Source organism: Culex quinquefasciatus, chromosome 2 (assembly GCF_015732765.1).
Source record: "Culex quinquefasciatus strain JHB chromosome 2, VPISU_Cqui_1.0_pri_paternal, whole genome shotgun sequence".
NCBI classification, from domain to species: Eukaryota; Metazoa; Arthropoda; class Insecta; order Diptera; family Culicidae; genus Culex; species Culex quinquefasciatus.
The window spans coordinates 93,758,209-93,782,289 of record NC_051862.1 but is presented as its reverse complement, the minus strand read 5'-3'; the positions used below and the strand labels follow the sequence as shown (position 1 = coordinate 93,782,289).

Below are 24,081 nucleotides of genomic sequence, written 5' to 3'. Positions count from 1 at the left end.
ATCTAATTTCCCCATCGTGCACACTGCACGACCGGATGGCGGCACAGGCCGAAGAGCATCCTGACAGGATGGTCTTCGTCCATTCTCGCGACGTGGCCGGCCCACCTAAGCCTCCCGATTCTCGCTAGGGTGACGATGGTCGGTTCTCTCAGCAGCGCGTGCAGTTCGTGGTTCATGCGCCTTCGCCACTCGTTCTGAGCTGTACGTACCCCACCGTAGATCGTTCGCAGCACCTTCAGTTCGAAAACTCCAAGGGCTCGTTTGTACTCTTTCATAGAGGGCTTGTACAGGGTCAGCTTCGTGGCGCGTTGCACTCGATCAGATGTCAAGGTTTTCCGTAATGCAAAGAAGGCGCGATTCGCAGAGTGGATACGAGTCCGGATCTCCAAACTGTCGTATTCATGGTCAATCCAATTCGTCTTGCTTGCGTCTTTAAGGCGGTGTAAACCCTTTTCACAGTCTCGAGGTCTCTCGCTATAATATCAATGTCGTACGCATAAGCAAGTAGTTGGACTGTCCTGTCATCTTGTCGTAGACCTTAGTGCGATTGGAAGGCGTCCGCTAGCTCTCCTGCCACTGCACGTGACACATCACAGAATCCAATCAGCCGAGCCAGTTTGGTCGGGAAACCGTTCTCCTGCATAATCTGCCATAGCTGTTCGCGGTCGTTTGTATCGTACGCTGCCTGGAAATCGATGAAGATGTGATGTGTGGGCACGTTGTACTCACGGCATTTCACGAGGATCTACCAGAGCGAGAAAATTTGATCCATGGTGGCCCGAATGCTAGTAAACCCCGCCTGTTAGGGGGCCACGAACCTCCGTGCGTACGGTGTCAGCAGACGGCAGAGGATCTAGGGGAGGATTTTATAGGCCGCGTTGATAAGCATGATGCCGCGGTAGTTGCCGCAGTCCAGCTTATCGCCCTTTTTGTAGTTGAGGCACACGTCACCATCCATCCATTCTTCTGGTAGTTTCTTCTCCCCCAGATCTTAGAAATCACCAAGTGGATCGCCCTCGCCAATTGCTCTCCTCCATATTTGAAGAGCACACCGGGTAACCGATCTTTACCGCCGGCCCTGTTGTTTTTCAGCTGTCTGATCTCCTTCTTCGCCGTCTTCAGATCAGGTGCCGGCAAATGTTGGTCAGCACCGGGCGGTCCAAGTTGGGCTTCAAAGCCGTCTCCATGCGCTACATCGCCGTTGAAGTGGTCGTTGAAGAACTGCTGCCACCTGTTCAACACCTCGCCTTTGTCCACAAGAAGGTTTCCCTCGGCGTCCCGACAAGTGTTGGCTTGCGGCGCATAGCCTTTGCGGGACCGGTTAACCTTCTCGTAGGACTTTCGCGTCTCGTTCAGAACAGCTGCTCCATTTCGGGGCGATCGCAGTCGTCCAGCTGGCGCTTCTTGAGCTTGAAGACTGTTCTCTGCTGTTTCATGGTTTGTTTGTATCGCGCCACGTTCTCATCAGTTGCGGCTATCAGCTTCACCAACGCATAAGCTGCCAATTGGGACAACAATTTGAGTCCTTCAAGCGGCAAATCTTCGCAATATGTCCGAATTTCTGGCAGCGTCTGCATTTCGTACCCGTGCTGTCGCCGGTTGCTCCAGGGTCATGACCATCGACTCCGAAAAAACATTGCGAATCGGAACTGCTTGGCTCTTAAAGGTTCTTCAATCTTCGTTAGCTTATGTTTGAATGTCAGAAATGGAATGGAAACTACCTGGGTTGCTTCGATTGCGGCTCGTGATTAGTTGAACATTTTCCAATTTCCAACGTTTTCTCCATAGAGATTTTGAAATACTGCTTCCATCTCTCCAACATCCCAATCCACGATCGGAAGTTCCTCCCTGTCCCAAACAAACGATTGATCCCCCAGCTTTTCCGGACATTATGTCACTTCAACCCGAACTTACCGAACTCCATTGTGATGAGGAAGAAGCGTTCGAGTGGGGATGATGCTGCTGCTGGTGATGATGATGAAGATGCTGGCTCTGATGCTGCTGCTGCTGCTGCTGCTGGTGGTGTTGGTGGTGGTGGTGTGAAGAAGAAGCTATAGAGTTGCTGTTGTTGTTTGTGCTGCCGCCGCCACCTGGCGTCACCGCTGCGGTAATACTAGAGTTGTTGTTGCTGCTGTTGTTGCTTTGCTGTTGGTTGTTGTTCTGGTTGTCTCCTGACTCGTTTGCCCAGGTGCCCTGCGGATCCGACGGTGACGAAATTTCGGCCTTCAGAGACGGCAGGTTTGCGGGCGGGCGACGAGCCGAGGGAACCTTTCCCAAACTTTGCATTCCATGTTTACGAGGAGCGGCGCTTTTCTGAGTGGATGGTTCAAGAGATTCTCCCTGGAAGGTGGAAAGAGAAGGAGAATGACTTTAGTCTGGACTGGACCAACTAACCTTCACGGACGCAGCGCCAACTTACCCGACTGGTGCTGTAGAGCTTGTTGATGTCTAACGCTGCGAATTTGGGCTTTGCATTTCGCTCCCCCCTAGTTCCCCCCAATGCATTCATGCTGGTAGAGAATCTTCATCAGCGAAAAAGTGTGGAAGCCTCTTGCGCACCTCAACCAAGTCCAAGGTTTGCACTTTGGGCTTGCTTGTTGGTTGCGCGCAAAGTACGCTTCGTCTTCTGGTTAGGAAGAGGTTGTCGGTTTGCTGGATCGTTGCTGGGCTAGATTAGCACTCTCTCTCTCTCTTGCGTTTTCGCTGACTCTCGTGGCCAACGCTGAACTGTCCGGCAGGGAGCTTATTTGTTCTGGAAAAAAAACGAGAAAAGACGAAAACGTTAGTTTATCACGACAAAACCTAGCGCAACTTAGCGTAATTTCATTCACAAACATTCGCAACAGATCGAAAAAGGAAATCCCTTGCTCGCTCACACACACACGAACACTAGTCTGGGACTGACTGACTGATACGAGCTCTGTACGTGACTGGTGTTTGTATTGTGAACGAACGACATTCGCATCGTGCATCGTAATGAGAGGGCCTGACTGGAGAAGAACAGACTGTGTGCGAGAAAACCTTCAATTGTGTCAGAGACTCGACCGTCCGACGGGGGGCGTTGCGTTGGGTGTAAAAAGAAAATACTGAGGTTCAGGATTACTACGAAGATATGCACCTTGCTCAGCACAGCTCATCTGACTGTTGTTGTTGTTGTTTTGTGAAGAGGCCACTCTCGTTGCTGATGAGCAGGAATGCATTCTTCAAGCTGCACCAAATAAGGGATAACGCTGAGCTGAGTTATCGCTGCTGGAGGGATTCAAATATAATCGTCTCCTCTGTATAATTTCTGTGGATTACTTTTTTTATTGATCAATAACGGCGCCTTCACAAGAGGAATGTATTGCAAAATTAGGGTAATGTTGTACTGATTCCTTTGGACGTCCTAGATCATCACTTATCAGAGAGTGTTTAGAAGTTAAGGCTGGGTCAAACAATGATACACCGTTATCTGGGGTGAATCGGGACTACAGTCTGAATAGGGACAACAGTGTTTAGTGCACTTAAAGGTTTTAAATTTGGAAATGGATGTACACATTTTGTTGGTCTGAGTCTGTTCTATCCGAAACCAACCAGAAAAATCAAAATATTATGCTCTAACATGGTTAAAACTGCTGTCCCAATTCGCCCCAGTTGACGGCACCTCTTTTTACTTCAATTCAATTCTGATTTGAACAGTCATTTTACTCTTTGTTCATTTTATGTACGTAGCAGAAATGAACATTTTAGCTGTGCATTACATCATAGTTCGTTTAAGAGCAATATTGTTACATTTATTTACCCCGAGCAGACGTTAATAACACAATTTATACATTCATCATTTTTGGATAAGAGTTTGATAACATTTAATGTTCTTATAACAAATGGTGAAAGATTAGTTGAGAGTTGCTGATTTTTTTCAATATACCTGGCCAATACCATTAAATTTTATATGATTATGAATTTATTGTTATTGGGTTGTATTGTAATTACCAGAGTAATGATATTTGAGGTTATTTTTCGAATATGTCCTTGATATTGAGTTTTACGAAGCGGCCGTGGCTGACTGGTTACGGTGTTCGCTTTATAAGCGAATGGTTCTGGGTTCGATTCCCATCTGCTCCCAACGAGAAAGTTAAGAACACATAAATTTGAAATGATGAATAACGAAAAATCAAAGTCGCTTCGAGGCGGGGGTTCGATCCTCCGTCCTTTGGATTGGTAAGCAAAAATGCTTAGTTTGTACCCCGTTGGTTGGTCAAAGTCAAACTAAAAAGTTACGAACTGTCACTTATTACACGGCGCTCACGCACACTATCAAAACAAACGTTTGGTGGTGCGTGTGAACTCCGTGTAAAAGGGGTATCAAACTAAAAAGTGACCCTGTTAGTTTGACAACAGTTGGTGTCAAACCACCAGGCTATCGTAGCCAAAAAAAAACAACAATAAAACAACAAATTATTAAATAGCATGTTTAAATGTGAAATCAAAACAGTTTTTGAAAATCTTTTAAGTGTATATTTTAAGCAGTTTAAAAAATCTCTGTTTCAAAAACAATTCGAACGACATCAGAAATTTACAAAAGGAATATCTCCAAATTTATTGGCATTTTCAGTAGATAGTTTAAAAGAAATACAGGGTTCAACATTATATTATGAAGCTTTATTAAGAAAACTGATTTGAAGAAATGTACGTTTACCTTTTCAACAATATTTAATTTGCCATTTTAACACATTTTTAACGACATTTTAAATATTTCAAAATTCAGGTTTCTTTCTTCGTGAATTTGAATGTAAAAAAACTCAGGCAAACGAAAAATTTCTGAGACCAAAGCCAAATGGGGTGAGAGGCAACCACTATGTCACCGGACCCACATAAATTTTAATTATTTTCGAAAAAAAATCCCATCAATACGTACAAAGATACCGAAGATACTAAATCGATAGAAAGTAGTTTCAAGGTACCGATTTTATTTCTGCCAAAGTGTTTAATTTTTTGTTTGGACTAATGATGCAAAAAAACTTTTTTTTGGGTAAAAAGAAAAAAAAATCACATAATTTTTCCCAAAAGTAAATGATTAATTCACAGAAAATGATAATTCTTGGAAGAATCTTTCTTCTTGAATTCACAAAACCCTTTTCAAAAGAAAATTTACCAGCATTTACAGACATGTTGATAACAATGTATTTTTGCAAATCTTTTCTACAAAATTAATAAATTTTAAATACCTTTTCCTGCTTTCTAGTAATAATTTTTGTTATTCTTAAAAATAAAAACGTTTTTTTTATTATTTTGAGTTTGTAATATGAAAAATCCCAATCATTAGGGAAATTAGAGATTTGGATTGGAAACAGATAAAAACGGCTTCGTTTACAACTTACATACTTTTTTGTACTTTTTGAAAGCTTTCTTGAAGAATTCAAACTTTGTATGCGTTCAAAAAGTACGCATACAAAGTTTGAATTCTTCAAGAAAGCTTTCAAAAAGTATGTTGATACTAACATTAGCCTAAAAAACATCGTATTTTGGTTTAAAAATATTTCGGAAAATTCTTTCTGGTCTCGAGAGAAAACCGGGAAAAAACCGGGAAATTGAAAATCGAAATCTGGTGGCCACCCTGTGCTAACCACTAGGCCATGACGACATGGTGAGCTAGGACTGGAATTAGGAATACTGTTACAGAGAGCGAGTTGTGGCGCTATAACCACGGCAAATAGTGTCCAGGGCATTTGTGGAAATACAATGTCCCATCCAAGAGGGTCCTGGAGTACCAAATCTTCTTAGCATGGTGCTCCCAACGAATACAACCAAAATCTCGGAGCGTATGGTGGTGTGTCCCCACGCTTCTTCCTTCCCAGTCGATTCAGAATTGTGTTGTTGTTCGAACACTCTGTGCTCAAGCTCAACCCACTTCAAAACGAATCATGTCTCTGCGATACGACTTTACGCAGTAGGCCTGGCCGCTTTAACGCTTGTGATGTTTCAATGCATTCCGATGCAATGGCGCACTACAAATGTTAATGCTTGGCGTCACCTAACCTAAGGCACTCTCCAGGATCCCTTCAAAAGATTGGCTGCGCTAGGGTCAGATTATATTAGATTAGAATATGTCCTTGATATTGAGTTTTGTTATTTTAACAACTAATCTTAATACTACTTGATGATCTTGTAATAACAAGAGCTGACTTTCCCAGGTTGCTATTTAATGTCAAAAAATGTTATTCCCAAGCTATTTCCGTTCCTCCGGGACATACTGTTTGTGCAACCAACCAAACGGAACCACGCGGTCGCTTCTTACAAATTGAATTGTTTCTAAGTACAGTCCAGACTCGGTTCTCCGAAGTTTCGATTATCCGAAGTTCGATTACCCGAAGGTTTGTATGGAACTTCGAAAATCGAATCTTTTTATTTTCTTACTTTTAACATCAAATTCAAGTTCTGCGACTCCATTTTAGCCAAATTTGAATATTTGATTGCCCAGCCATTTTGGTCGTCATCTTGGATTTAAAAATTCTAAATCATTTAAGAGTAGTTTCTGGGTCATACTTAAGCTCGACCATCAAAAACAAGACAGCAAAAAAGTTTTGTTTCGTGATTCGATTAACCGAAGTGAAATTTTTCCTAGGCCTTCGGAAAATCGAGTCTGGACTGTATTTAGATTTACATTTTTAACATGCGAATAACTCGCATAGGCGTTAGGATGATGTTAGCTCTGCCGAGCTTCGGTGACCTATTTCTACGCAGGCTAGCCGTGCGCGAGGTATATCAGCTTTATATCGACAAGCCCCGCCCTAAAGAACGTTGCCATTAATCGGATTCAAACGTTATTTAGAACTTCCGAACCCTTGTCAAATAAACCTTTGTCCCAGCGTTAATAGCACCAGTATTCCTAATTCCAGTCATAGCTCACCAAGCCGTGATGGCATATTGGTTAGCGCTATTGCTTACCAATCCAAAGAACGGGGGATCGAACCCCGGCTCAAGCAGCTTTGATTTTTCGTCCATTCTCGTTGGAAGCAGATGGAAATCGAACCTAGGACCATCGCTTACAAAGCAAACACCGTAACAAGTCAGCCACGGCTGCTCCTTTCCGCGTCCTCGAGACACACTAGACTACAAATATTCGCAATTCGCAATTTTCAGTGTAAGAACGGGCCTTGACCGATCTTATGCACTAGGTTCCCGACGAACACGCACTGCCCTTACACCTACATCTCACCCTTGCTCTGAGTCAGTACGAGCAGCACGCTAGAACACGCTTTGAGTGTTCGTGCCAGGCATGCACACCTTCTTTTCCGGTTACGCATTTTAACTCGGCCGGGGGTGGTACATTACGTAGGGTTTGATGTAAGTATAAGCGCCTAACCAATTAAAGTGTGCCTAACAACTTTCATTAAAGCAAAAACTGTTTGATTTTTAGTTTAAATTCAAAAGCTAGTTGTTATTTTACTGTGTATTGTTTTCTCCTAAAGTATTTCCTAGTGTTGAGTCGTGTTTATATGTTGCTATTTCTTATGTCGCGGTGTTTTGTTACAATTTTTGGTCCTAAGCATGTTATAAAAGTTTACCAAAAATACAATAGTAATATTTGTGTTAATCCTTTAACCATTCCATAAATTGAGTAAGGGCTCAAACCTCACTTGTTTGAAAAAGGGTGAAGATTGAAAACAATTGACAGTAAAGAAAATTTATTTTATAAAATCAAGTATCAATAGTAAGAGAATGATGAGCGTATTTTGAAGAATAAAAAGGAAGCTAGATGTATTAGATGTAAAATTAGACAATAGTTAATAAATAGAGATACAAAACAAGCTTAGATTATAGTAATGATCATTTATAGGACAGATAAAGAATTATTCAAATAAATAAATTCGCAATAAAATCAAAAAGATTAGGCGAATGATAAATAGACTTGATATTACTAGTACATTAAGGAAAAGTATATTTTAAGGAAAAAAACAAAACAAAGTTTGTTACAGCAGTATCAATTGATAGAAAAAGTGGAAAAGCTTTGAGAGATAAGAGAATCAAAAGTTAGTAAAATTAAAATCAAATGTTGGATATTAAATAGAAGAATCAGTGAAGAATTGGGAATCAGAAGAGCAAAATAAAAATAGGAGATAGGTGGTAGCTGAGAATGAAGAGAAGAGAAACCCCGTTGTGTGATGTTTCAGGTACATCCACAGCAGTTGACTCAACACACTGCGAATCAAACAATACCGTCTACAATCACAAATTACTTCCCTTTCCCACATTGTCGCGCCCCTTTCTTTGCTCTCGACTCTGACCCGCGGTGGTCAAAGGTTTACGATCCGTTTCACAGGCCACCAGCTAGGTCATCATGAAAACCAAGCCAACGTGGAGGTAAGAAAATAGGACACTCGCAAGGAACCAGAGCTATACTGTTCTGATCAAGATGATTCGGATGATCTAACAGAACTACGGATGTAGTTAGTTACGTTCCTTCCAGGATGTTCCTTACGTGGACGTCAACCGAAGAGCACGCAACAAGGTCAGTGCCATTGCATGCTCTTAGGTATCAATGTTTGGCTTGCCACTAGACTACAAATATCAATTAAAAATTAATGTTTAAATAGTAGTTTATGCAACAAGTTGCAAGAGGATTTTTTCAGCTGAAAAAATCAAGTTTTGCAACGAGTTCCATACAACATTTTTTGCAATTCCGAAAAACACCCATTGAGTGAAATTTAAAGTCAAATTTTCATATATTTTGCCAATGAATCGTTTAAATCAAAAAAATGTTGAAAAGTGTTAATTTTCAAAACAAGTGCTGAAAAGTTTAACTTTTCAGCACTTATTTCAGTGCTTAAAAGTAGAATTTTTTCCGCATTTGTTTTGAAAAGTGTTGCTATTTGATTCTGTTATTTTTGGTACAGAAAAGTAGGCAATTTCGTCGTTCAAGAATGACAGGAAAATTAAGTAGTTTCACGACAGAATTGCAAAAAATATGTTTTCGCATATACACGTTTACGTAGAAACCCAAAATATGATCAAAAATCGAGGTTTGTTCAGATGCTTTCTCTAAATTTGGCCGTAGAAGGCGTAGATTGCGAGATAAAATGTTGATGTCTTCGACAAAGTTGCTTGGATTGGCGAGCCCAACAACTTTTTTGGAAGACGAAAAAAATCTCAAAAAATATTCGTTAAAAGTTAGATTTTTAACATCACCCTATTCGTGAACCACCCTAATTTTCAACTAAACCTAAAGTTGCCCCATTTGCAACAAACTCTTCTGAAGACATCAAAGCTCCAAAAATCACCATTTTTCTGAAAATCCATTTTCCACTTAATTTTGCGTTTTTTTTTTTTTTTTCAAAAAATTATTTTTATTACAGTCATCCCACATATTCGGAACGGTTTCCAGATCGGCCATTGTTCAAAAAATCATAGCACATCGATAATTGAACCTAATGATTCGCTTTTACCTTCATTTGAAAGCTTTTCTTGCGATCTTTCGAATGCTGTATCGAACATCTGCAAATTTTAACTTTTATATGAAGTTTTTGAAGAGTTTCTTTGACCCTTGAAATCCACAAATTCGGAACACTTTTTTCTTACGAATGTAAACAAACTTTGGATCTCTCCAGGAGTACATATTTATTACCAAATAATGACTTCACACACTAAAACCAATGAAAATCAAGCTTAGTGATGTTTTATGAATGGTTTGATAACTTTTGTGAAAATATCAGTTAAATTCAGGTGTTCCACAATTGTGGGGGCACAATAACATTCCACAATTATGAAACAGGGCATTTGGAGGCAATGTTTTGCTGCTCTGGACAAAAAGTACTACTTTTAGTGTTGAAATAGCAAGATAATGTCCAAATGAAGGTTCTAAAAATAGTAAGGACGACAGAAAAGCTACTTTTGGCATTCTATTGACAGAATATCTTAAAAGTGTTCAATTTGTGGGTGTTCCGATTATGTGGGATGACTGTAGGTCCTTTTCGGTACTGAGATTTGGTTAGGACCGAGTCGGCTTTTGTAATTACATTTTTTCAATGCTATGAGTAATAACAGAGGATTTTGTGTTAATTTTGCGTTTTGGACCACTGTGCAACGGTGAAGACCTCCGTTGATCAGGTTGATAAATTTGCGTGAAAAGCCCGCGTTGTAATCAGGAAAATGAAACACAACGGATGAATCCCCAACGATTTATAACACTTTTCTTCAACCGCGCCGAATCCTATCTAAAGTTATGAGCACATCACAACAGCATCTAAAGTTATAACCCTTTGAGGTTTGATCGTCAATTACACCCCGATTTTCGGTGAACCTATCCAATGTCGGTCTAGAAAAATCAATGTCACTTATTAAATTGGGTCGTCTGACCTGCTTTCGCCAGTCCAGCCAAGCTGCTGAATCTCGCCACCGAAAAGAGATGCAAGTAAGAGCTTCGTTACATTTTCTAGCTAGCATTGAAAAGGGAAGGAATGTTGTTTGCCCCACCTGGCCAACTAAATCTCCAGACCACCCACAGGCCAGGAGAACGCAGAAGCAGCAGTGTGTATTTACTCCGCGATTTTGTTCTATTTAAAGTTGTTACAAGAGTGTGTAGTATGTGTACCTAGCTAGCTACAGACAGTATTTCTCACACCCACGCAGACTAACGGAACACGATTCTTTGTTGTCTCCGCTCTCCAGCCCAAAGTCGCGTCGCTGTCTTTGGAAGGAGGTGGCCACTTTCGTTTCATGTGAACATCGTTGGGATAGGTTGCGATTTCAACACTTTATGCAACACATACACACAATTCACGAGTTCGACCCGGAGAAGGTGAATCAGCAAACGCCAGATAAGAGCTGCTGGTCGATGAATCTGACGAATCGTCGACTAACCCAATTTCATACGAGACGCGACGAGGAGCAGGGTAGTAAATGGCGCACTTGGTACAGAGATTTCTTGGATGTGACGGGGATCTTTTTTTTTGTCGAGGTTCACTCTTTATCTGCCAACAGAGGCGTGGGAGAAAGTGATTGTGGGTGGTGCATGCAAGATTATGTGCATGTTTCTGTTTACCTATTGACATTTTACCAACTGTAAACAATATTTGGAAATTTGACACTTACTTTATAAATGTTTTTTCGCTATCCAGAATTTATTTGGTAATGCATCGAATTAGGATCAATTGGACCAGATAAAAATATATTTGAGAGTCTTAATGAAGTTTTCGAGATATTATTAAAGACACTTCCAACAACATTCGTTTTCCCTTAAACTTAATTAACTCTTCTTGATTTATTTCTGAATAACTCACCACACAACTCAGCAAGCAATCAAAATGTTTAATCTGTAACCTCCGAGAAGAATAAGTCCCAGGGTGAAGTACCTCCCACAAACTCGAAAGTTTACGCCAAATAAGCTACTTCGAAGTGGATGCACTCCATGTAAGCAGCAGCAAAAGGTAACAAACAGATGGAAATAGATTTCCACCAGACCAGCAGTCACTGGAGAGCACAAAAAAAAACCACCAACAACAAATCACAACCAATCCAAACCAATCACAGAGGTAGAAAGTGGAAAATATCAAGCGGAAAGGAATCACACAAACAATATTTTGCTGATGGTTGCAAAAAAAAAAAACTGCGCTACGAAGAGAAGACGACTCTATCTACCTATACGGTCGTCGCCAGTTTTGTGTGGAGTTATTGACGACGAGTTCGAGTGACTTATCTCTTTTTCGCAAATGTATTTGGGACAACTATGCGCTAACAGCGCGGTCCCATTCTTCCTCATTCTTTGTCGAACTTTGTTTGGTTCTTATGAATGAATTCCACCATGTTCGAACAATGACGAATTGTAACGCCACCACCTCGACTGCTGGCCCCAAAATTGCGCTACTCCTTAAGGTGGCACAATTTTTAAACTGCTACCCGTTTGCGCGTTGTTCCACGTCGCGCTTCCTTTTGCTTCCGTTTGCCACCAAAGCACAGAAAAGTCGACATTATTCGATTGCTGCTATTGATTTAATAATCACTTCCGGGGACTCCGTATGGTGGTCCCGCCTGTTCCTTTTTTTGTGTTCGTTGCAAAAAAAAAACAGAATACTGGAGGAATTGTTTACGCAGAACAAAAGCTGACGGGTATTGATAAAGGATATCAACCCTTTGCCAATGGCAAGAGTTTGGGGGAAACGGGGTCGACGGGTCAACATTCATTCTGTGATTCAAATTGGGAAGCGTTGTGAACATTGTAACTAACTTTTGTTTAAACAATTTAAAAATCATTTACAGAATATAATCTGTTATCGGATTTGACTATCTACTCAAATGCAATTAAGGGGTTACATACATGTAGAAAATCACCAAATTTCATACTACAGAAAATTTACTTAAAAAAAGATGATTTTCAATCACTCCTGAAAATTTCATGAAGATATTTTGTGACTGAATTGAGTAAGAGACGACTTAAGTTCACAGTTTTGCCATTCGCAAAACGGGCTGTCAAACTTTGTTGGAGTTTTTCTCTGAACCCCGAGTTGATTTACGGGTGCCTCGATATCTCCTGATGGGGTCGACCAAATTACCTGAAATTTGAGGTGTAGACTTGCAAGGCATATCCCGTGTACATGACAAAGTCTGACTTTGATATTTTGCCTTTATAAAAAAAAATAAAAATCAAAAACTAACTATTTTTTACATGATTTTGAAGTGATTTGGTCAAAACAGTGTTGAGATATCGTGGCACCCGTTTTTTTAAACTGCTAACTTAAAATAGCTATATCTCGGCAATGGTTCATCCAAATGCCTTCATATTTATTTGGTTAATAGATGAAAATGTATATTTCAATGCCCTGCAAAAAGAATTTAAAAAAAGTTTAAATGTATGCTCAACCCCAGACATTTTTGACGATTTACATGTATGTATCCCCTTAATATGCAGAATGATCCTTGCTCCAGAATCCACATAAGATCACTATGAATTCTTCTCAAATCGATCCTTCTTCGCTGCTTCTCTTTAATTGGATGGTCTGACCAGCAAAGTTTTACAACATTTTCCTTCTCGCATACATATATTGTCTACGTGTGATGAGTTGTGTTACACTTTCGAGTATACAAACAAGCCACCACTCATACAATGAAGAATATATTGGTCGATGATTGGACTGTGGTACCCGTAAGTAAGCGCAATGATGAATGGGTGATATCTATCGATGACTAACGTCATGATTCGAAATCCGGACACTTAGTAGTATATCATTTTTGTTATAGCTGGCAAAAAATCATGCAATAAGTTGGAAATGTAGAAATATCATCAGGATATATTATAAACAGTCAGTTTCAAGAAAATGCATGCAAAATATGTCTTTTCTAACCATTTTTCATCAGAATTTTAAAATTAAAATGACTTGTTGTGCTTCGAATCCCGGACACTGACAAAGCTGATTCGAAATCCGGACACTTTGCTTCGAATTCCGGACACTCGATTTTACTTATGAATCGCACAAATTTGGACTGAAATGTTAGTGAATGGCATTCTTTAGGTCTCAAATAAGCTGTTAACATCAAAACAATCGATAGTTTATATAAAAATTTGCTAGAATTTAAGGAAATCGAAACCATAAATTTCTGCTTTGCCTTCCCGGTGCTTCGAACGCCTATGAAATATTTCAAGTGAAATGTTTCGCATTTTTGGTAAACTTTTAATTTTATTGTATTTAATTGTTTTGGCATTAACTACAGCGTTCAAACAAACTTTAAATGAAAGTTGATGTTGGAATTCATCAAATAACACAGTTTTGACATTCATAATGCGAACTTATATCCAAATAATTGATAAAACAAGATGAAGTGTCCGGGTTTTGAAGCGTCCGGGAATTCGAATCATGACGTTAGACGAGGAAAGTCCAAGTCAATCTTAACGCGTGCACACAACATCCGGTGCCGAGTGCGCGATAATTGAAGAGGAATACGGTCAAGAGTTTGATTTTGTTGGGATGCAAATTTACAATTAAAAAAACAAAAACAAAGGATGAAGATTTTTATAACCAAGAATAAGGATACTCCATAGCATCGTAGCTCGTTTGGCACAACAAGAAGAAAAAAATATCCAATGATCCACTTTAAAAATGGTACCTAATCAACCTTAAGGTAGTTGGTGCCTTCCTAGGATTGATATGTCGGCTCAGAATCAAATTCTGAGCAAAGTTCGTGCACTGAAAAAAAGCACTCGATTATCTCCGGACTGGCTGAACCAAACCGTTCCGGGTTTCCACAAGACCCTAGTTAATATTATAAAGTTTTGTAAAGTACTTCAAAAGGTGTGCAAAAACATGTTTTTAACAAAGTCTGGTAGATTGTAAAATGCGTGGTTTTTGTAAGAAAGCCCATCATGTTATACATGGTATTCAAAAGACCTTTCTAACGAGTCCAAAACATTAAAGATCTGACAACCCTACCAAAAGGTACGAGCAAAGTGTTAAATTAACACTTAACGAAACTATTGGCACTACGCCCCCCGGGGCATGGCCTTCCTCTAACGTGGGATTTCTGCTCCAGCGCCTCTGACGAGACAGGAGAAACCGGGACCGACGTTTTACTTCACCATCCGATAGAAGCAAAAAAATAAATTAACACTTATCAAAAGCTAAATCTCAGATATTTTGATGAAAATGTTGTCCGGATCTATCGTGAGGCCCATCGTTGGTGGTAATCAGAAGACCTTTCCACCATACTTAATCAGGGTGGATTCAGTAACGTTTTTATCATAATATCTGAGATCTGACCTCAAATAACCGGCTCCGTAGCTTAAAAGTTACGGCTTCTGTCTCGCATGCAGAAGGATCAGGGCTCAAATCTCGGTCCGTACCTTTGAAATTTGTAATCAGGAATTTGAACTTTGAAAATGAACTTCGCAATTCGCAATTTTCAGTGTAAGAACGAGCCTTGACCGATCTTATGCACCAGGTTCCCGACGAACACACTGCCCTTACACCTACATCTCACCCTTGCTCTGAGTCAGTACGAGCAGCACGCTAGAACACGCTTTGAGTGTTCGTGCCAGGCATGCACACCTTCTTTTCCGGTTACGCATTTTAACTCGGCCGGAGGTGGTACATTACGTAGGGTTTGATGTAAGTATAAGCGCCTAACCATTTATAGTGTGCCTATCAACTTTCATAAAGCCAAAACTGTTTTATTTTAGTTTGAATTCAAAACTAATTGTTATTTACTGTGTATTGTTTTCTCCTGAAATCTTCCCTATTGTTGAGTCGTGTTTATCTGTTGCTATTTCTTTTGTCGCGGTGTTTTGTTACAATATTTTGGTCCTAAGCATTTTATAAAAGTTTTTCAAAAGTACAATAGTAATATTTGTGTTAATCCTTTAATCATTTCATAAATTGAGTCAGGGCTCGAACCTCACTTGCTTAAGAAAAAGGTGAAATTTCAAAACAATGGACAGTGAAAGAAATATACTATGTAAAGAATCAATAGTAAAAGAAAGATAGTAATTTATGAAGAAGATAAAGAAATTAACAATAGTTAATGAAAAGAGATAACAAACAAGCTTAGATTATTGTTATGATGGGCAATTTACAGGGAAGATGAGAAATTATTTAAATAGATAAATAAAGAAAAGGCACATGATAAACAAAATTGACATCGCTGCCAAATTAAGGGAAAGCAGACAGTTTGTTGCAGCAGCATCAATTAGTAAAACAGAGTAGAAAAGCGTTGAGAAATAAGAGAATCAAATAAGTAAAATCGAAATCAAATGGAGGATAGTAAACAGAAGCTGCTTTAGAGAATCAGTGAAACAAAATTAACAGAATATAGATGATAGATAAAAACGGAAAGAAGAGAAACCCCGTTGTGTGATGTTTCAGGTACATCCACAGCAGTTGACTCAACATACTGCGAATCAAAACAATACCGTCTACAATCACAAATTACTTCCCTTCCCCACATTGTCGCGCCCCTTTCTTTTAGCCGTTTCGACTCTGACCCGCGGTGGTCAAAGGTTTACGATCCGTTTCCACAGGCCACCAGCTAGGTCATCATGAAAACCAAGCCAACGTGGAGGTAAGAAAATAGGACACTTGCAAGGAACCAGAGCTATACTGTCTTGATCAAGTATGATCTAACAGGACTACGGACGTAGTCAGTGACGCTCCTTCCAGGATGTTCCTCGCCTGAGCGTCAACTGAAGAGGTATCATCAGCATCATTCGCACTTGGCCTGCTAGAAAAATCGTCAAACTATGAGAAAAACTGCGTTTGGCCAAAAGTTAACACCGTAGGATTATAGTCCACTTTTCCAACAAAAAACGTTGGAGATCTGACAACCCTATCAAAAGTTATAACCACTTAACTGTTATTGATACATTTTTTAGAGGCCGGTCTCACATATTTTGATGAAAACATTGTCCGGTTCTACCATGCGACCTATCGTTGGATGGGTAATCAAGAGATTTTTCCAAAGAATCCAAAAGATTGAAAATCTGACACCCTATCAAAAGTTATAAGAACTTTACACTTTTTTCCGGCTGGATCTCAGATATTTTGATAAAAATAAGTGTTATTTATACACTTTTTTGAGGCTCTATAGTGAATTAACTTTATGACTGTGAGGAAGGTACCACCCACCCAAAGGTGGGTTAAGCATTTTTATTACACACCCAACGATGGATTGCATGTTTGATCCGTACATCATTTTTATCATATTATCTGAGATCCGACCTCAAATAACCGGCTCCGTGTCTTAATGGTACTGTCTCACAATGACGAATTTAAACTTTGAATGTATGTATGTATGTATGTATGATCCCCATACCCGCAGGCAACTTGGTCCTGGAACACATGTGAGCGCTAGGTGAACAATTCGATCATCTTTTACTCTGTAATCTGTACACCCACGTGCATAAGTTTTTTTGCACGAATTTTAGTGCTACAAATACCGGCGCAAAGAATAAAAGAAACCCCTTTCCCTCCCCAAGCACCGGAAATTTGTAGCGGGTGTAGGGACACTTTGTATAGACGCCCTTGCTCCCATCACGTCACTGAGGGTATGGAGCGACGAGAAATTAATAAGCATGCCCCCTAGTCGAACCTTCATTAGAGAAGCAGGCAATCCACAACTCACAGCGAACGACCAAAGGAACACCCTACCGCGTATATAGTAATATTGGCGTGGTTTGTGTTCATTGATGTGTGTGTATGTCAGAATAAATGAAAGTATGGTTGTCTTATAAAAAGAACGAGCTCACCAGTTGATAAAATTTTCAAAATCAGCTTCTCTTCAAAGGTCACGCATGCCCGAAATACACCAAAAAGGCCGGTTCCTGCTTGGGCTGCTTCAGCTTGCCGCCGCCCCACTCGTAATCTGCTCCGTCGTCTTCCTTTCTCTCCTTTCGTGAAAACTGCGGCAACGGAACCTCCCGCTACAACTGCGTTCCACCTTAACTGGTTCCGACGAACTAAACCGTGCGCCAAGGCTCCGATTCCCGTTTGACCTCGACGAGTCCATCCACGAGGAGACCGACGACCGCTTCGCTCTCTGCGTTCCTTCAGATTCCCGGAAGTTGTCCATTTCCAGGCGAACCCACATCCACCCTGGTCGTCGGGGAAGTTTCGAAGGCCTCCGCGTTCCATAGCAGTATCGCGACCGACCCGGAACGAGCCACGTCCTTGATTGAACCGTCCTGTTCAAAATCCTCCGCTGGAACCATTGCTTGAACATTTCCACCACGAACAACACCATTCACCACTGCACTGATTAGTTCCGGAACCACTTTTTATTTTTGGAACAAAATTCAAAGAAAAGCAGCAGCGAAAATTTTTGACGTCTTTCTCCAATCGTAGACTGCTTCGATCCCACGAATTTAAACTTTGAATACGAACAAAAACGGAAATGATTCAGGTGAGATTCGAACTCTTGCTCTATGTTTAGGCGGGGCCAGAAAATGCCCAACGGCCTCGGAATTGGGGGCGTGGGGCGCGGGTTCGATTCCCCTCATCCTCCTGGCCTTCTATCACATGGGGAAGTAAAACGTCGGTCCATTTGCGTAAAAGAGGTTTTGGATGACTTACTACACATAACCTTCGGACGCCTAGAAATAAGCAGAAACTTGCAACAGAGATCACAAAAGACCTGGGTGTCGTTGAAGTGGATTGCTTTGCTTTGGTCTCTGCCACTCTGAAATGGGTCGTTGAAAGCAGCGCGAGAGCAATCACCACCTAATACCCGGGACTAAGATATGATGCATCGGCATTCGGCATATACAAAGTCTGATACAAATTATACCTTCCCATAATTTCGTTACCGGTTAGCGGGTATTGGATTGGACCACACTCACACACACAATATTCGAGATCCGGCCTTAAAAATGTGTACAAATAAAACTTAAATTATCATATCAGATCTTCAATTTATTGGGCTTTTTCTTGCCTTGACAAAAGTCTAAACGAACAGAATATCGTTGCCAAATACAATTACTATTATTAATGATTAAAAGACCTTTCTACCAGGCTATCCACTACACCACCGGACCCGGTAACACCAACAGGTACCACAAGCCCAATTTATCGCCTAAAAACAATAAGGACTTTTTTTAAGACATCACGGGAGAGATTAAAATCTAATAGAGATGCTACAAAACTGAATGCCCTGTGCAGTGTAGTCAAGGCGCTATGCATATCATAATTCGTTCGGCGGATCGGAACACGCAAGAACGGAGTGTTGCGAAGCGTTCGAAGCGGGACCGTCGACGGATCGCGATCCGAATGAATCTTCGCTGAACACTGAATCCGCAACGCACTGTTCTCGTGGCAGAACAGTATTCCAGCGATGAACGGACCAAAGCGCAGTAAAGAGCTTGGGACAGTAGTTTTACATCCGTAAAACCTATTGCTGCACGGAAGATGAAGCCGAGCAGTCGCGAAGCTTGGGAAATCATGAAGGAAATGTACTGCTTGGGATTAATGTACCGCAGTTCTGGTGGTCAAACTTGATCTGGTTGCGTTTCCTGGAGAAGGCAATGACGGAGCACTTGGTGGAGTTGACAACCATACGGTTTGTTTCACACCAATCTGCGAAGATGTTCAGTTCCTGTTGGAGGGCTAGAGCGTCGGCTGCATTATTCACTTGACACTAGATCTTCATGTCCTCTGCGTATGACAAACGCTGCCCAGAGAGTTTAGTGGTTGCAGTCGCCCCCTGTGCGATACCCGGAAAGGCCCTCAAGCAGCCAAGCAGATTTCTCGCCGGCCAGATAGGACTAAAACCAACAAAGAAGAGTCCTGTCGATTCCCATTATTGTCGAACGCTGCCGGCAGGTCGGTGTACATTTTTCAGGACAATCGATGGAACCCCGTCTCTGGACCTCTTTGGGGACATTTTAATGAATATCACGTGTTTTTTCAAAAGGAAATGGTTGAATACCCCACGAAGAATGATGGACCAGTTTGGACCGGAAGGACCACTTTAAGACGATCAGCCTGCCGTCGAAAGTGGCTCAGCTGTAGCGATTAGGAGGAATGCAGAGTTCTCGGAAGGCGAAGATATCCAGCAGCATGATTCAACGGAATCTACCCAGCTTACGCCGGATTTGGAGGCGAGGTCCGACGATGAATTGACTATGGAGCTCGTCAACATAAAGGTCAACCACCAGAAGCAACTTCGAGTCAGTGCGGGACCGAGCCGGACCTGTCCTAAGCAAAGACGGCTCACGAAGACGCCAAGGAGTCCCACATGTGTGTCAATCTTGGTTATTTCGTGTCGATGGATCGGAGCGTGAAGTAGGGCGTACACCTTGCGGATGGTCGCTCCGGAAGGACAAGAGGTGGACGGAGTATTCGGCGTATGACCCGAACCAAGGAGTCCTGCGATGTCGGGACGTGACTTGGCCTTGCTCGAACTGTGGAACGCAAGATAAGCAACTTGTAACAGACCGACTGGACCAAAACTAAAAGATGTTAGATGTATTTTATTTGTATGTAAATTGTCCACGATCCACGAAAGTATCCTTATAATTATAATTATAATTACAGATACCCCATACCCCATAGAAATTTGACAGTTCTCAAAACCGACGAAATGATAGACTAAATCGGTCCCTACAGAATCGGCCTACAACTAGACTGATTAAATCGGGTTTCGTATTGTTTACAAAGTGGACTTAGAGAAAATTTTGGTGGCAACTTCTTTTAAATATAATTTAATTAAGAGAGCAGTTATTTTCGGTATGTTTTATATAAAGTAGAACATTTATTGCTCTAGTTTAAGCAGTAAGTGGAGTTTATAGTAATCATGAAAGATTGCTGTTTATTTTAGAAATTTTCATAATTTTGTAGGTGTTTCAATACAAAGCCAGGATACAAAGGTTTTCATCATGATCCGGAAGATGGCCCATGCGGCCAAATAGCTTATGATGACACCACTGGTTCCTGCTACAGCTTTCCCGGATTGCCGAAACATCAATCTTTGTTCGAGGGAGCGAAGAGATTTGAGGTTAGTTTTTTAGATTTATTGCAAAAACTTCCGGGGGGGGGGGCTACACATTGTGTAAATATGTATTGGAAGAGCCTGCGCATGTGAACTTGGCAGTAGGCTCATTTCGGTTGATCCGGCTGGCCGGATTCATCCACAACGCCGTTTAAATGCATCGATTAATCAAGCGATTTCGTCGGTTGCAGTCGGCCGATTTAGTCAACCGATTAGTCGGTCGATCCCTGTGTTAAGCTCCCATAAGAGTCGGTGAAACAAACGACCGATTAGTCGGTAGATTTAGTCGGTAGATTCAACAGACTGAAACCGACTAAATCGTTGAGAACGTCGGCTATATTGGATTCTACCACCGTAACATCATGATTCTACCAAGATTTCGATTGAGTTTTATATGGAGGTCCCTGGTCCCGACATCATTATAATATCTTTGGAAAACTTTTGGGCTGTTCTTGGTCCGGCAAAATATCCAGAAATACAGATATTGAATTCTACCGAACGAATCTTTATCGAAATCTTGGTTGAATTATACTTTTTTAAGGTGGTTGATTCCATGAGCTGTATTCCTGGAAACCTTGAAGATATTTGAAGGGTCACACAACACATGTATAATTTCTGGAAAGTATTTACAAGTCTCAATGGAGTACCCACCGTCGAGCAGTTTTTGACAGTTCGCTCCATAAGAAATACATTGTAGTAAAATGCAAAAACTACTTGACGGCGGGTGCTCCATTGTGAACCTGTAGTTACATCGGTTTTCAACGCTATTTAAACTTTCGCAACCTTTGAACGCATTTATCAATCTCGGACACATTCCTCTGGACGATCAAACCAGACACACTTTCAATCAATACGAGAAGAATTCACATCCCACAGGGAGAGACACACCAACTGCTTTCGTAAACGCTTCACGTCTATCCTTCTTATTCTACGACGGCCAACCAGTCTTGCATATTGTGTCCACTTCTAACACCACACCAAAACCCACAAACTTCTTCGCTCAGCCAGCGTTCCCATTTAAACAATTTGCTAGCTTTTACTCGCTAATCTGGTGCGGGAATCTCCCGTTGATAACGGAACATTCTCGACACGATAACTCAATCAAACGACACAAAAACTCTGGAACTTACCTTCTTCACAATGCGCTTCGACGTTCACTTTCCGCCACTTCCGGGGAACCTCTCTTTTTGCTTTGTGCTGATTTGGCCACTTCCACTTAACACGGTGGGGTGGCGCCTCCTCCTCCTCCGCTCACGTTCTCGCCGTGTACGTGGAGCACGACGACGACGACGACGATGTCGGATTGGGGTGTGTGTTGGAGCAGCGAAGATGACGTTTGCGGATTTTTCGTCGTCGCGGCCTCCTCGCGCGGACAATGGGCAACCGCGACTCTTTTTGCTGCTGCTGGCTGCTCTACAAAATGGAACTCTTTTGCGATTCTAGGTCGCGCGCACACACTCACTCTCTCCTTCTCTAGCTGGATTATTACAGAAGAACAGAAAAGTCACTCTTGGGAAAGGGGTAGAATCGGTCGCGGACACACGACGGAATTACGGACACGGATAACTCTTTTTCTTCTTGCTTTTTAAAACTTTTTGCCTGGAAAGAAATTTCTGGTTAAAATTTGCGCTGCGATTCGCTGCTCTTCGTTTCACGCGGCCGCTGTAACGGGAAATATCTTCCTCTTGCTGCTGTGGCCACGGTACGTCCCCCGCACACCTGTCCACCACTCCCTCCCCTCAAATCTACGCCCCACCGGGAAAGACAAGAGAACGCGAAATCGCAAGTGATTTCCCGGAATCTTCCAACACAACACTCAAAGCTACTCGACCCCCCACAACGGAACCACAATCCGGAACAAACCCCGTACAGTGACCACGAAGGCGTTTTCCTGCGAGATTTTTCGGAAATCACGTCCGAACGAAACGCGGCGCGACGAACCTCTGACGCACACACACACTAACGGGAACCTGTGCCGCGCGGACGCACGAGTATTGGTGCCAACTCTGGTGGCCGCACTCTTTGTGGCCACGGCGCCGCCGAGACACCGCCGGGTTTGATGGTAGTGATGGGATGGTGCCGCCTGCCCTGCACACACACCAACACAATCGCACGCGCGCAAGTGAAAAATTCCTTCCTGCTGGCCTTTGCGCTGCTTCCTTTGGAACCGTCCTCTTCGCCCCCTCTCCACCACACTGCTTCGTTTTCTTCCACCACCTCCGTCACACCGCAAAAATCGCGAGAAAGTCTCCGGAAAGCCCCGTCCGCTCAAAAACCCCGACGATTTCAGCCCCAAACCCAGTCCCAACCGACCCGCATTCACACGCACCGGACGCGGAACGGTACCCCGGACAACCTACACGCCACTTGGGCCACTTTAACGCACTTTTACCGATGCTGCTGGCGAGCTTGCCTTACGGAACGGTCGAATCTTGAACGGCAGACAAAAATGGCGTTCGTTCGTGAAGAGTGTGAACCTGCTGCTGCTGCTGCGATGATGTGCACAAATACAGAGATGCGCGATGAAGGGTGTGCGTGTGTGGGTGACGTGACGTGACAGGAGGGTGGCAATTATTGATCTAGATCAGATCGGGCGTGAAAGTAAAGCAAAGTTGAGCTGAAATGCGTAATTTTAACACAGTTTTTGATCAGAACACTGAAGATCAGAATTACTCAAAAAAGTGTAAAATCAACACATTGTGGTAAAGCGTACGTTGCAAAATTTCGCAGCGGCATTGAACTAAAATGTCCTAGAGTTCAACCGTCGGCATGGAGACGTCAAGCGCGAGTTCAATTACGATGACGTATGACCTATATATACAATTTATCAATACTGAATTCAGTTAAATTTACTGAAATCTGCACTACTGAAATTTTCAGTAAATGAAAACTTGCTGAAATTTCAGCAAACTTTGACAGGTCGGCAACGTGACCATCACTGCTGTCGCACGTCGAAACGTCCATCCAGAACCCTCCTGCCTGGGGTCTTCGGAAGTGACCGGTGGCGTACCGTAAGAATCGCTACAGCTTGACTCGAATGTTGGCTAACCTTGAGCAGAAGCGTTGAATAATATAAAAAAAATGTTTTCTTTAGCATACTGTTTAAAACATTTAAAAACAAAAATCAAATAAAATAAATAAAATCAAGCACATTTTGTTTATTCTCGCCAAAAAAGGTTTCTTTTCCAATTAAAAGTAAAACCGACGACGTCGGTAAAACACTTTTACCACAGACAAACAGACGGGACCAGGGTTGTTAAAATATCAAAATATCAGCTCTCAGCAACTACAATTATCCCGCCTGAGTATTCATGCCTCAAATACAACTGCTCTTCTCTCCTCATTGAAACTCTAAGCGCCGAACATAGCCGAACACGTTCTCGTGTTTACCCACTCGCGATTGACATTTTCCTTTTCTCTCTCATTCTCGCTTCCACTATCATCCTACCGTAACAGCGTTTAACCACAGAAGCCGTCACAAAACCAATTATGCAAACGCAGTTTAACGGGACGTCATGCGTGGTCGGCTCCTAATCGCCATCTCACGGTCTTTCTTTGCAGTTTTCGGAGAGATTGAGAGACTCAGCGCTGAGCGCATAGTCGAGGAAAAGGAAAGGAGTGATAGAGAGAGATTGACAT

The 24,081-nt window shown here is 41.9% G+C and overlaps 1 protein-coding gene across 1 annotated transcript; it reads right to left on the bottom strand.

Annotated features, from left to right (window-relative positions):
• Positions 1-1,352: 1,352 nt before the first annotated feature.
• LOC119766111 (homeobox protein abdominal-A-like) lies at positions 1,353-22,901 on the bottom strand. Its single transcript, XM_038250505.1, has 5 exons — positions 22,829-22,901; positions 21,573-21,919; positions 2,420-2,752; positions 1,911-2,340; positions 1,353-1,498 (listed from the first exon to the last, which is right to left on the bottom strand). The coding sequence occupies exons 3-5, from the start codon at positions 2,507-2,509 to the stop codon at positions 1,353-1,355; spliced, it is 666 nt and encodes a 221-aa protein (XP_038106433.1). The 5' UTR covers positions 2,510-2,752; positions 21,573-21,919; positions 22,829-22,901.
• Positions 22,902-24,081: the final 1,180 nt, after the last annotated feature.

What these genes read in the sequence shown, in the direction of transcription:
- LOC119766111 (XM_038250505.1), bottom strand. Translation starts at nt 2,509, where the DNA reads ATGAATGCATTGGGGGGAACTAGGGGGGAGCGAAATGCAAAGCCCAAA. An exon ending in AGCTCTACAGCACCAGTCGG is followed by an intron (nt 2,341 to 2,419) that starts GTAAGTTGGCGC and finishes TCCACCTTCCAG; the next exon opens with GGAGAATCTCTTGAACCATC. An exon ending in ATCACAATGGAGTTCGGTAA is followed by an intron (nt 1,499 to 1,910) that starts GTTCGGGTTGAA and finishes CCCAATTGGCAG; the next exon opens with CTTATGCGTTGGTGAAGCTG.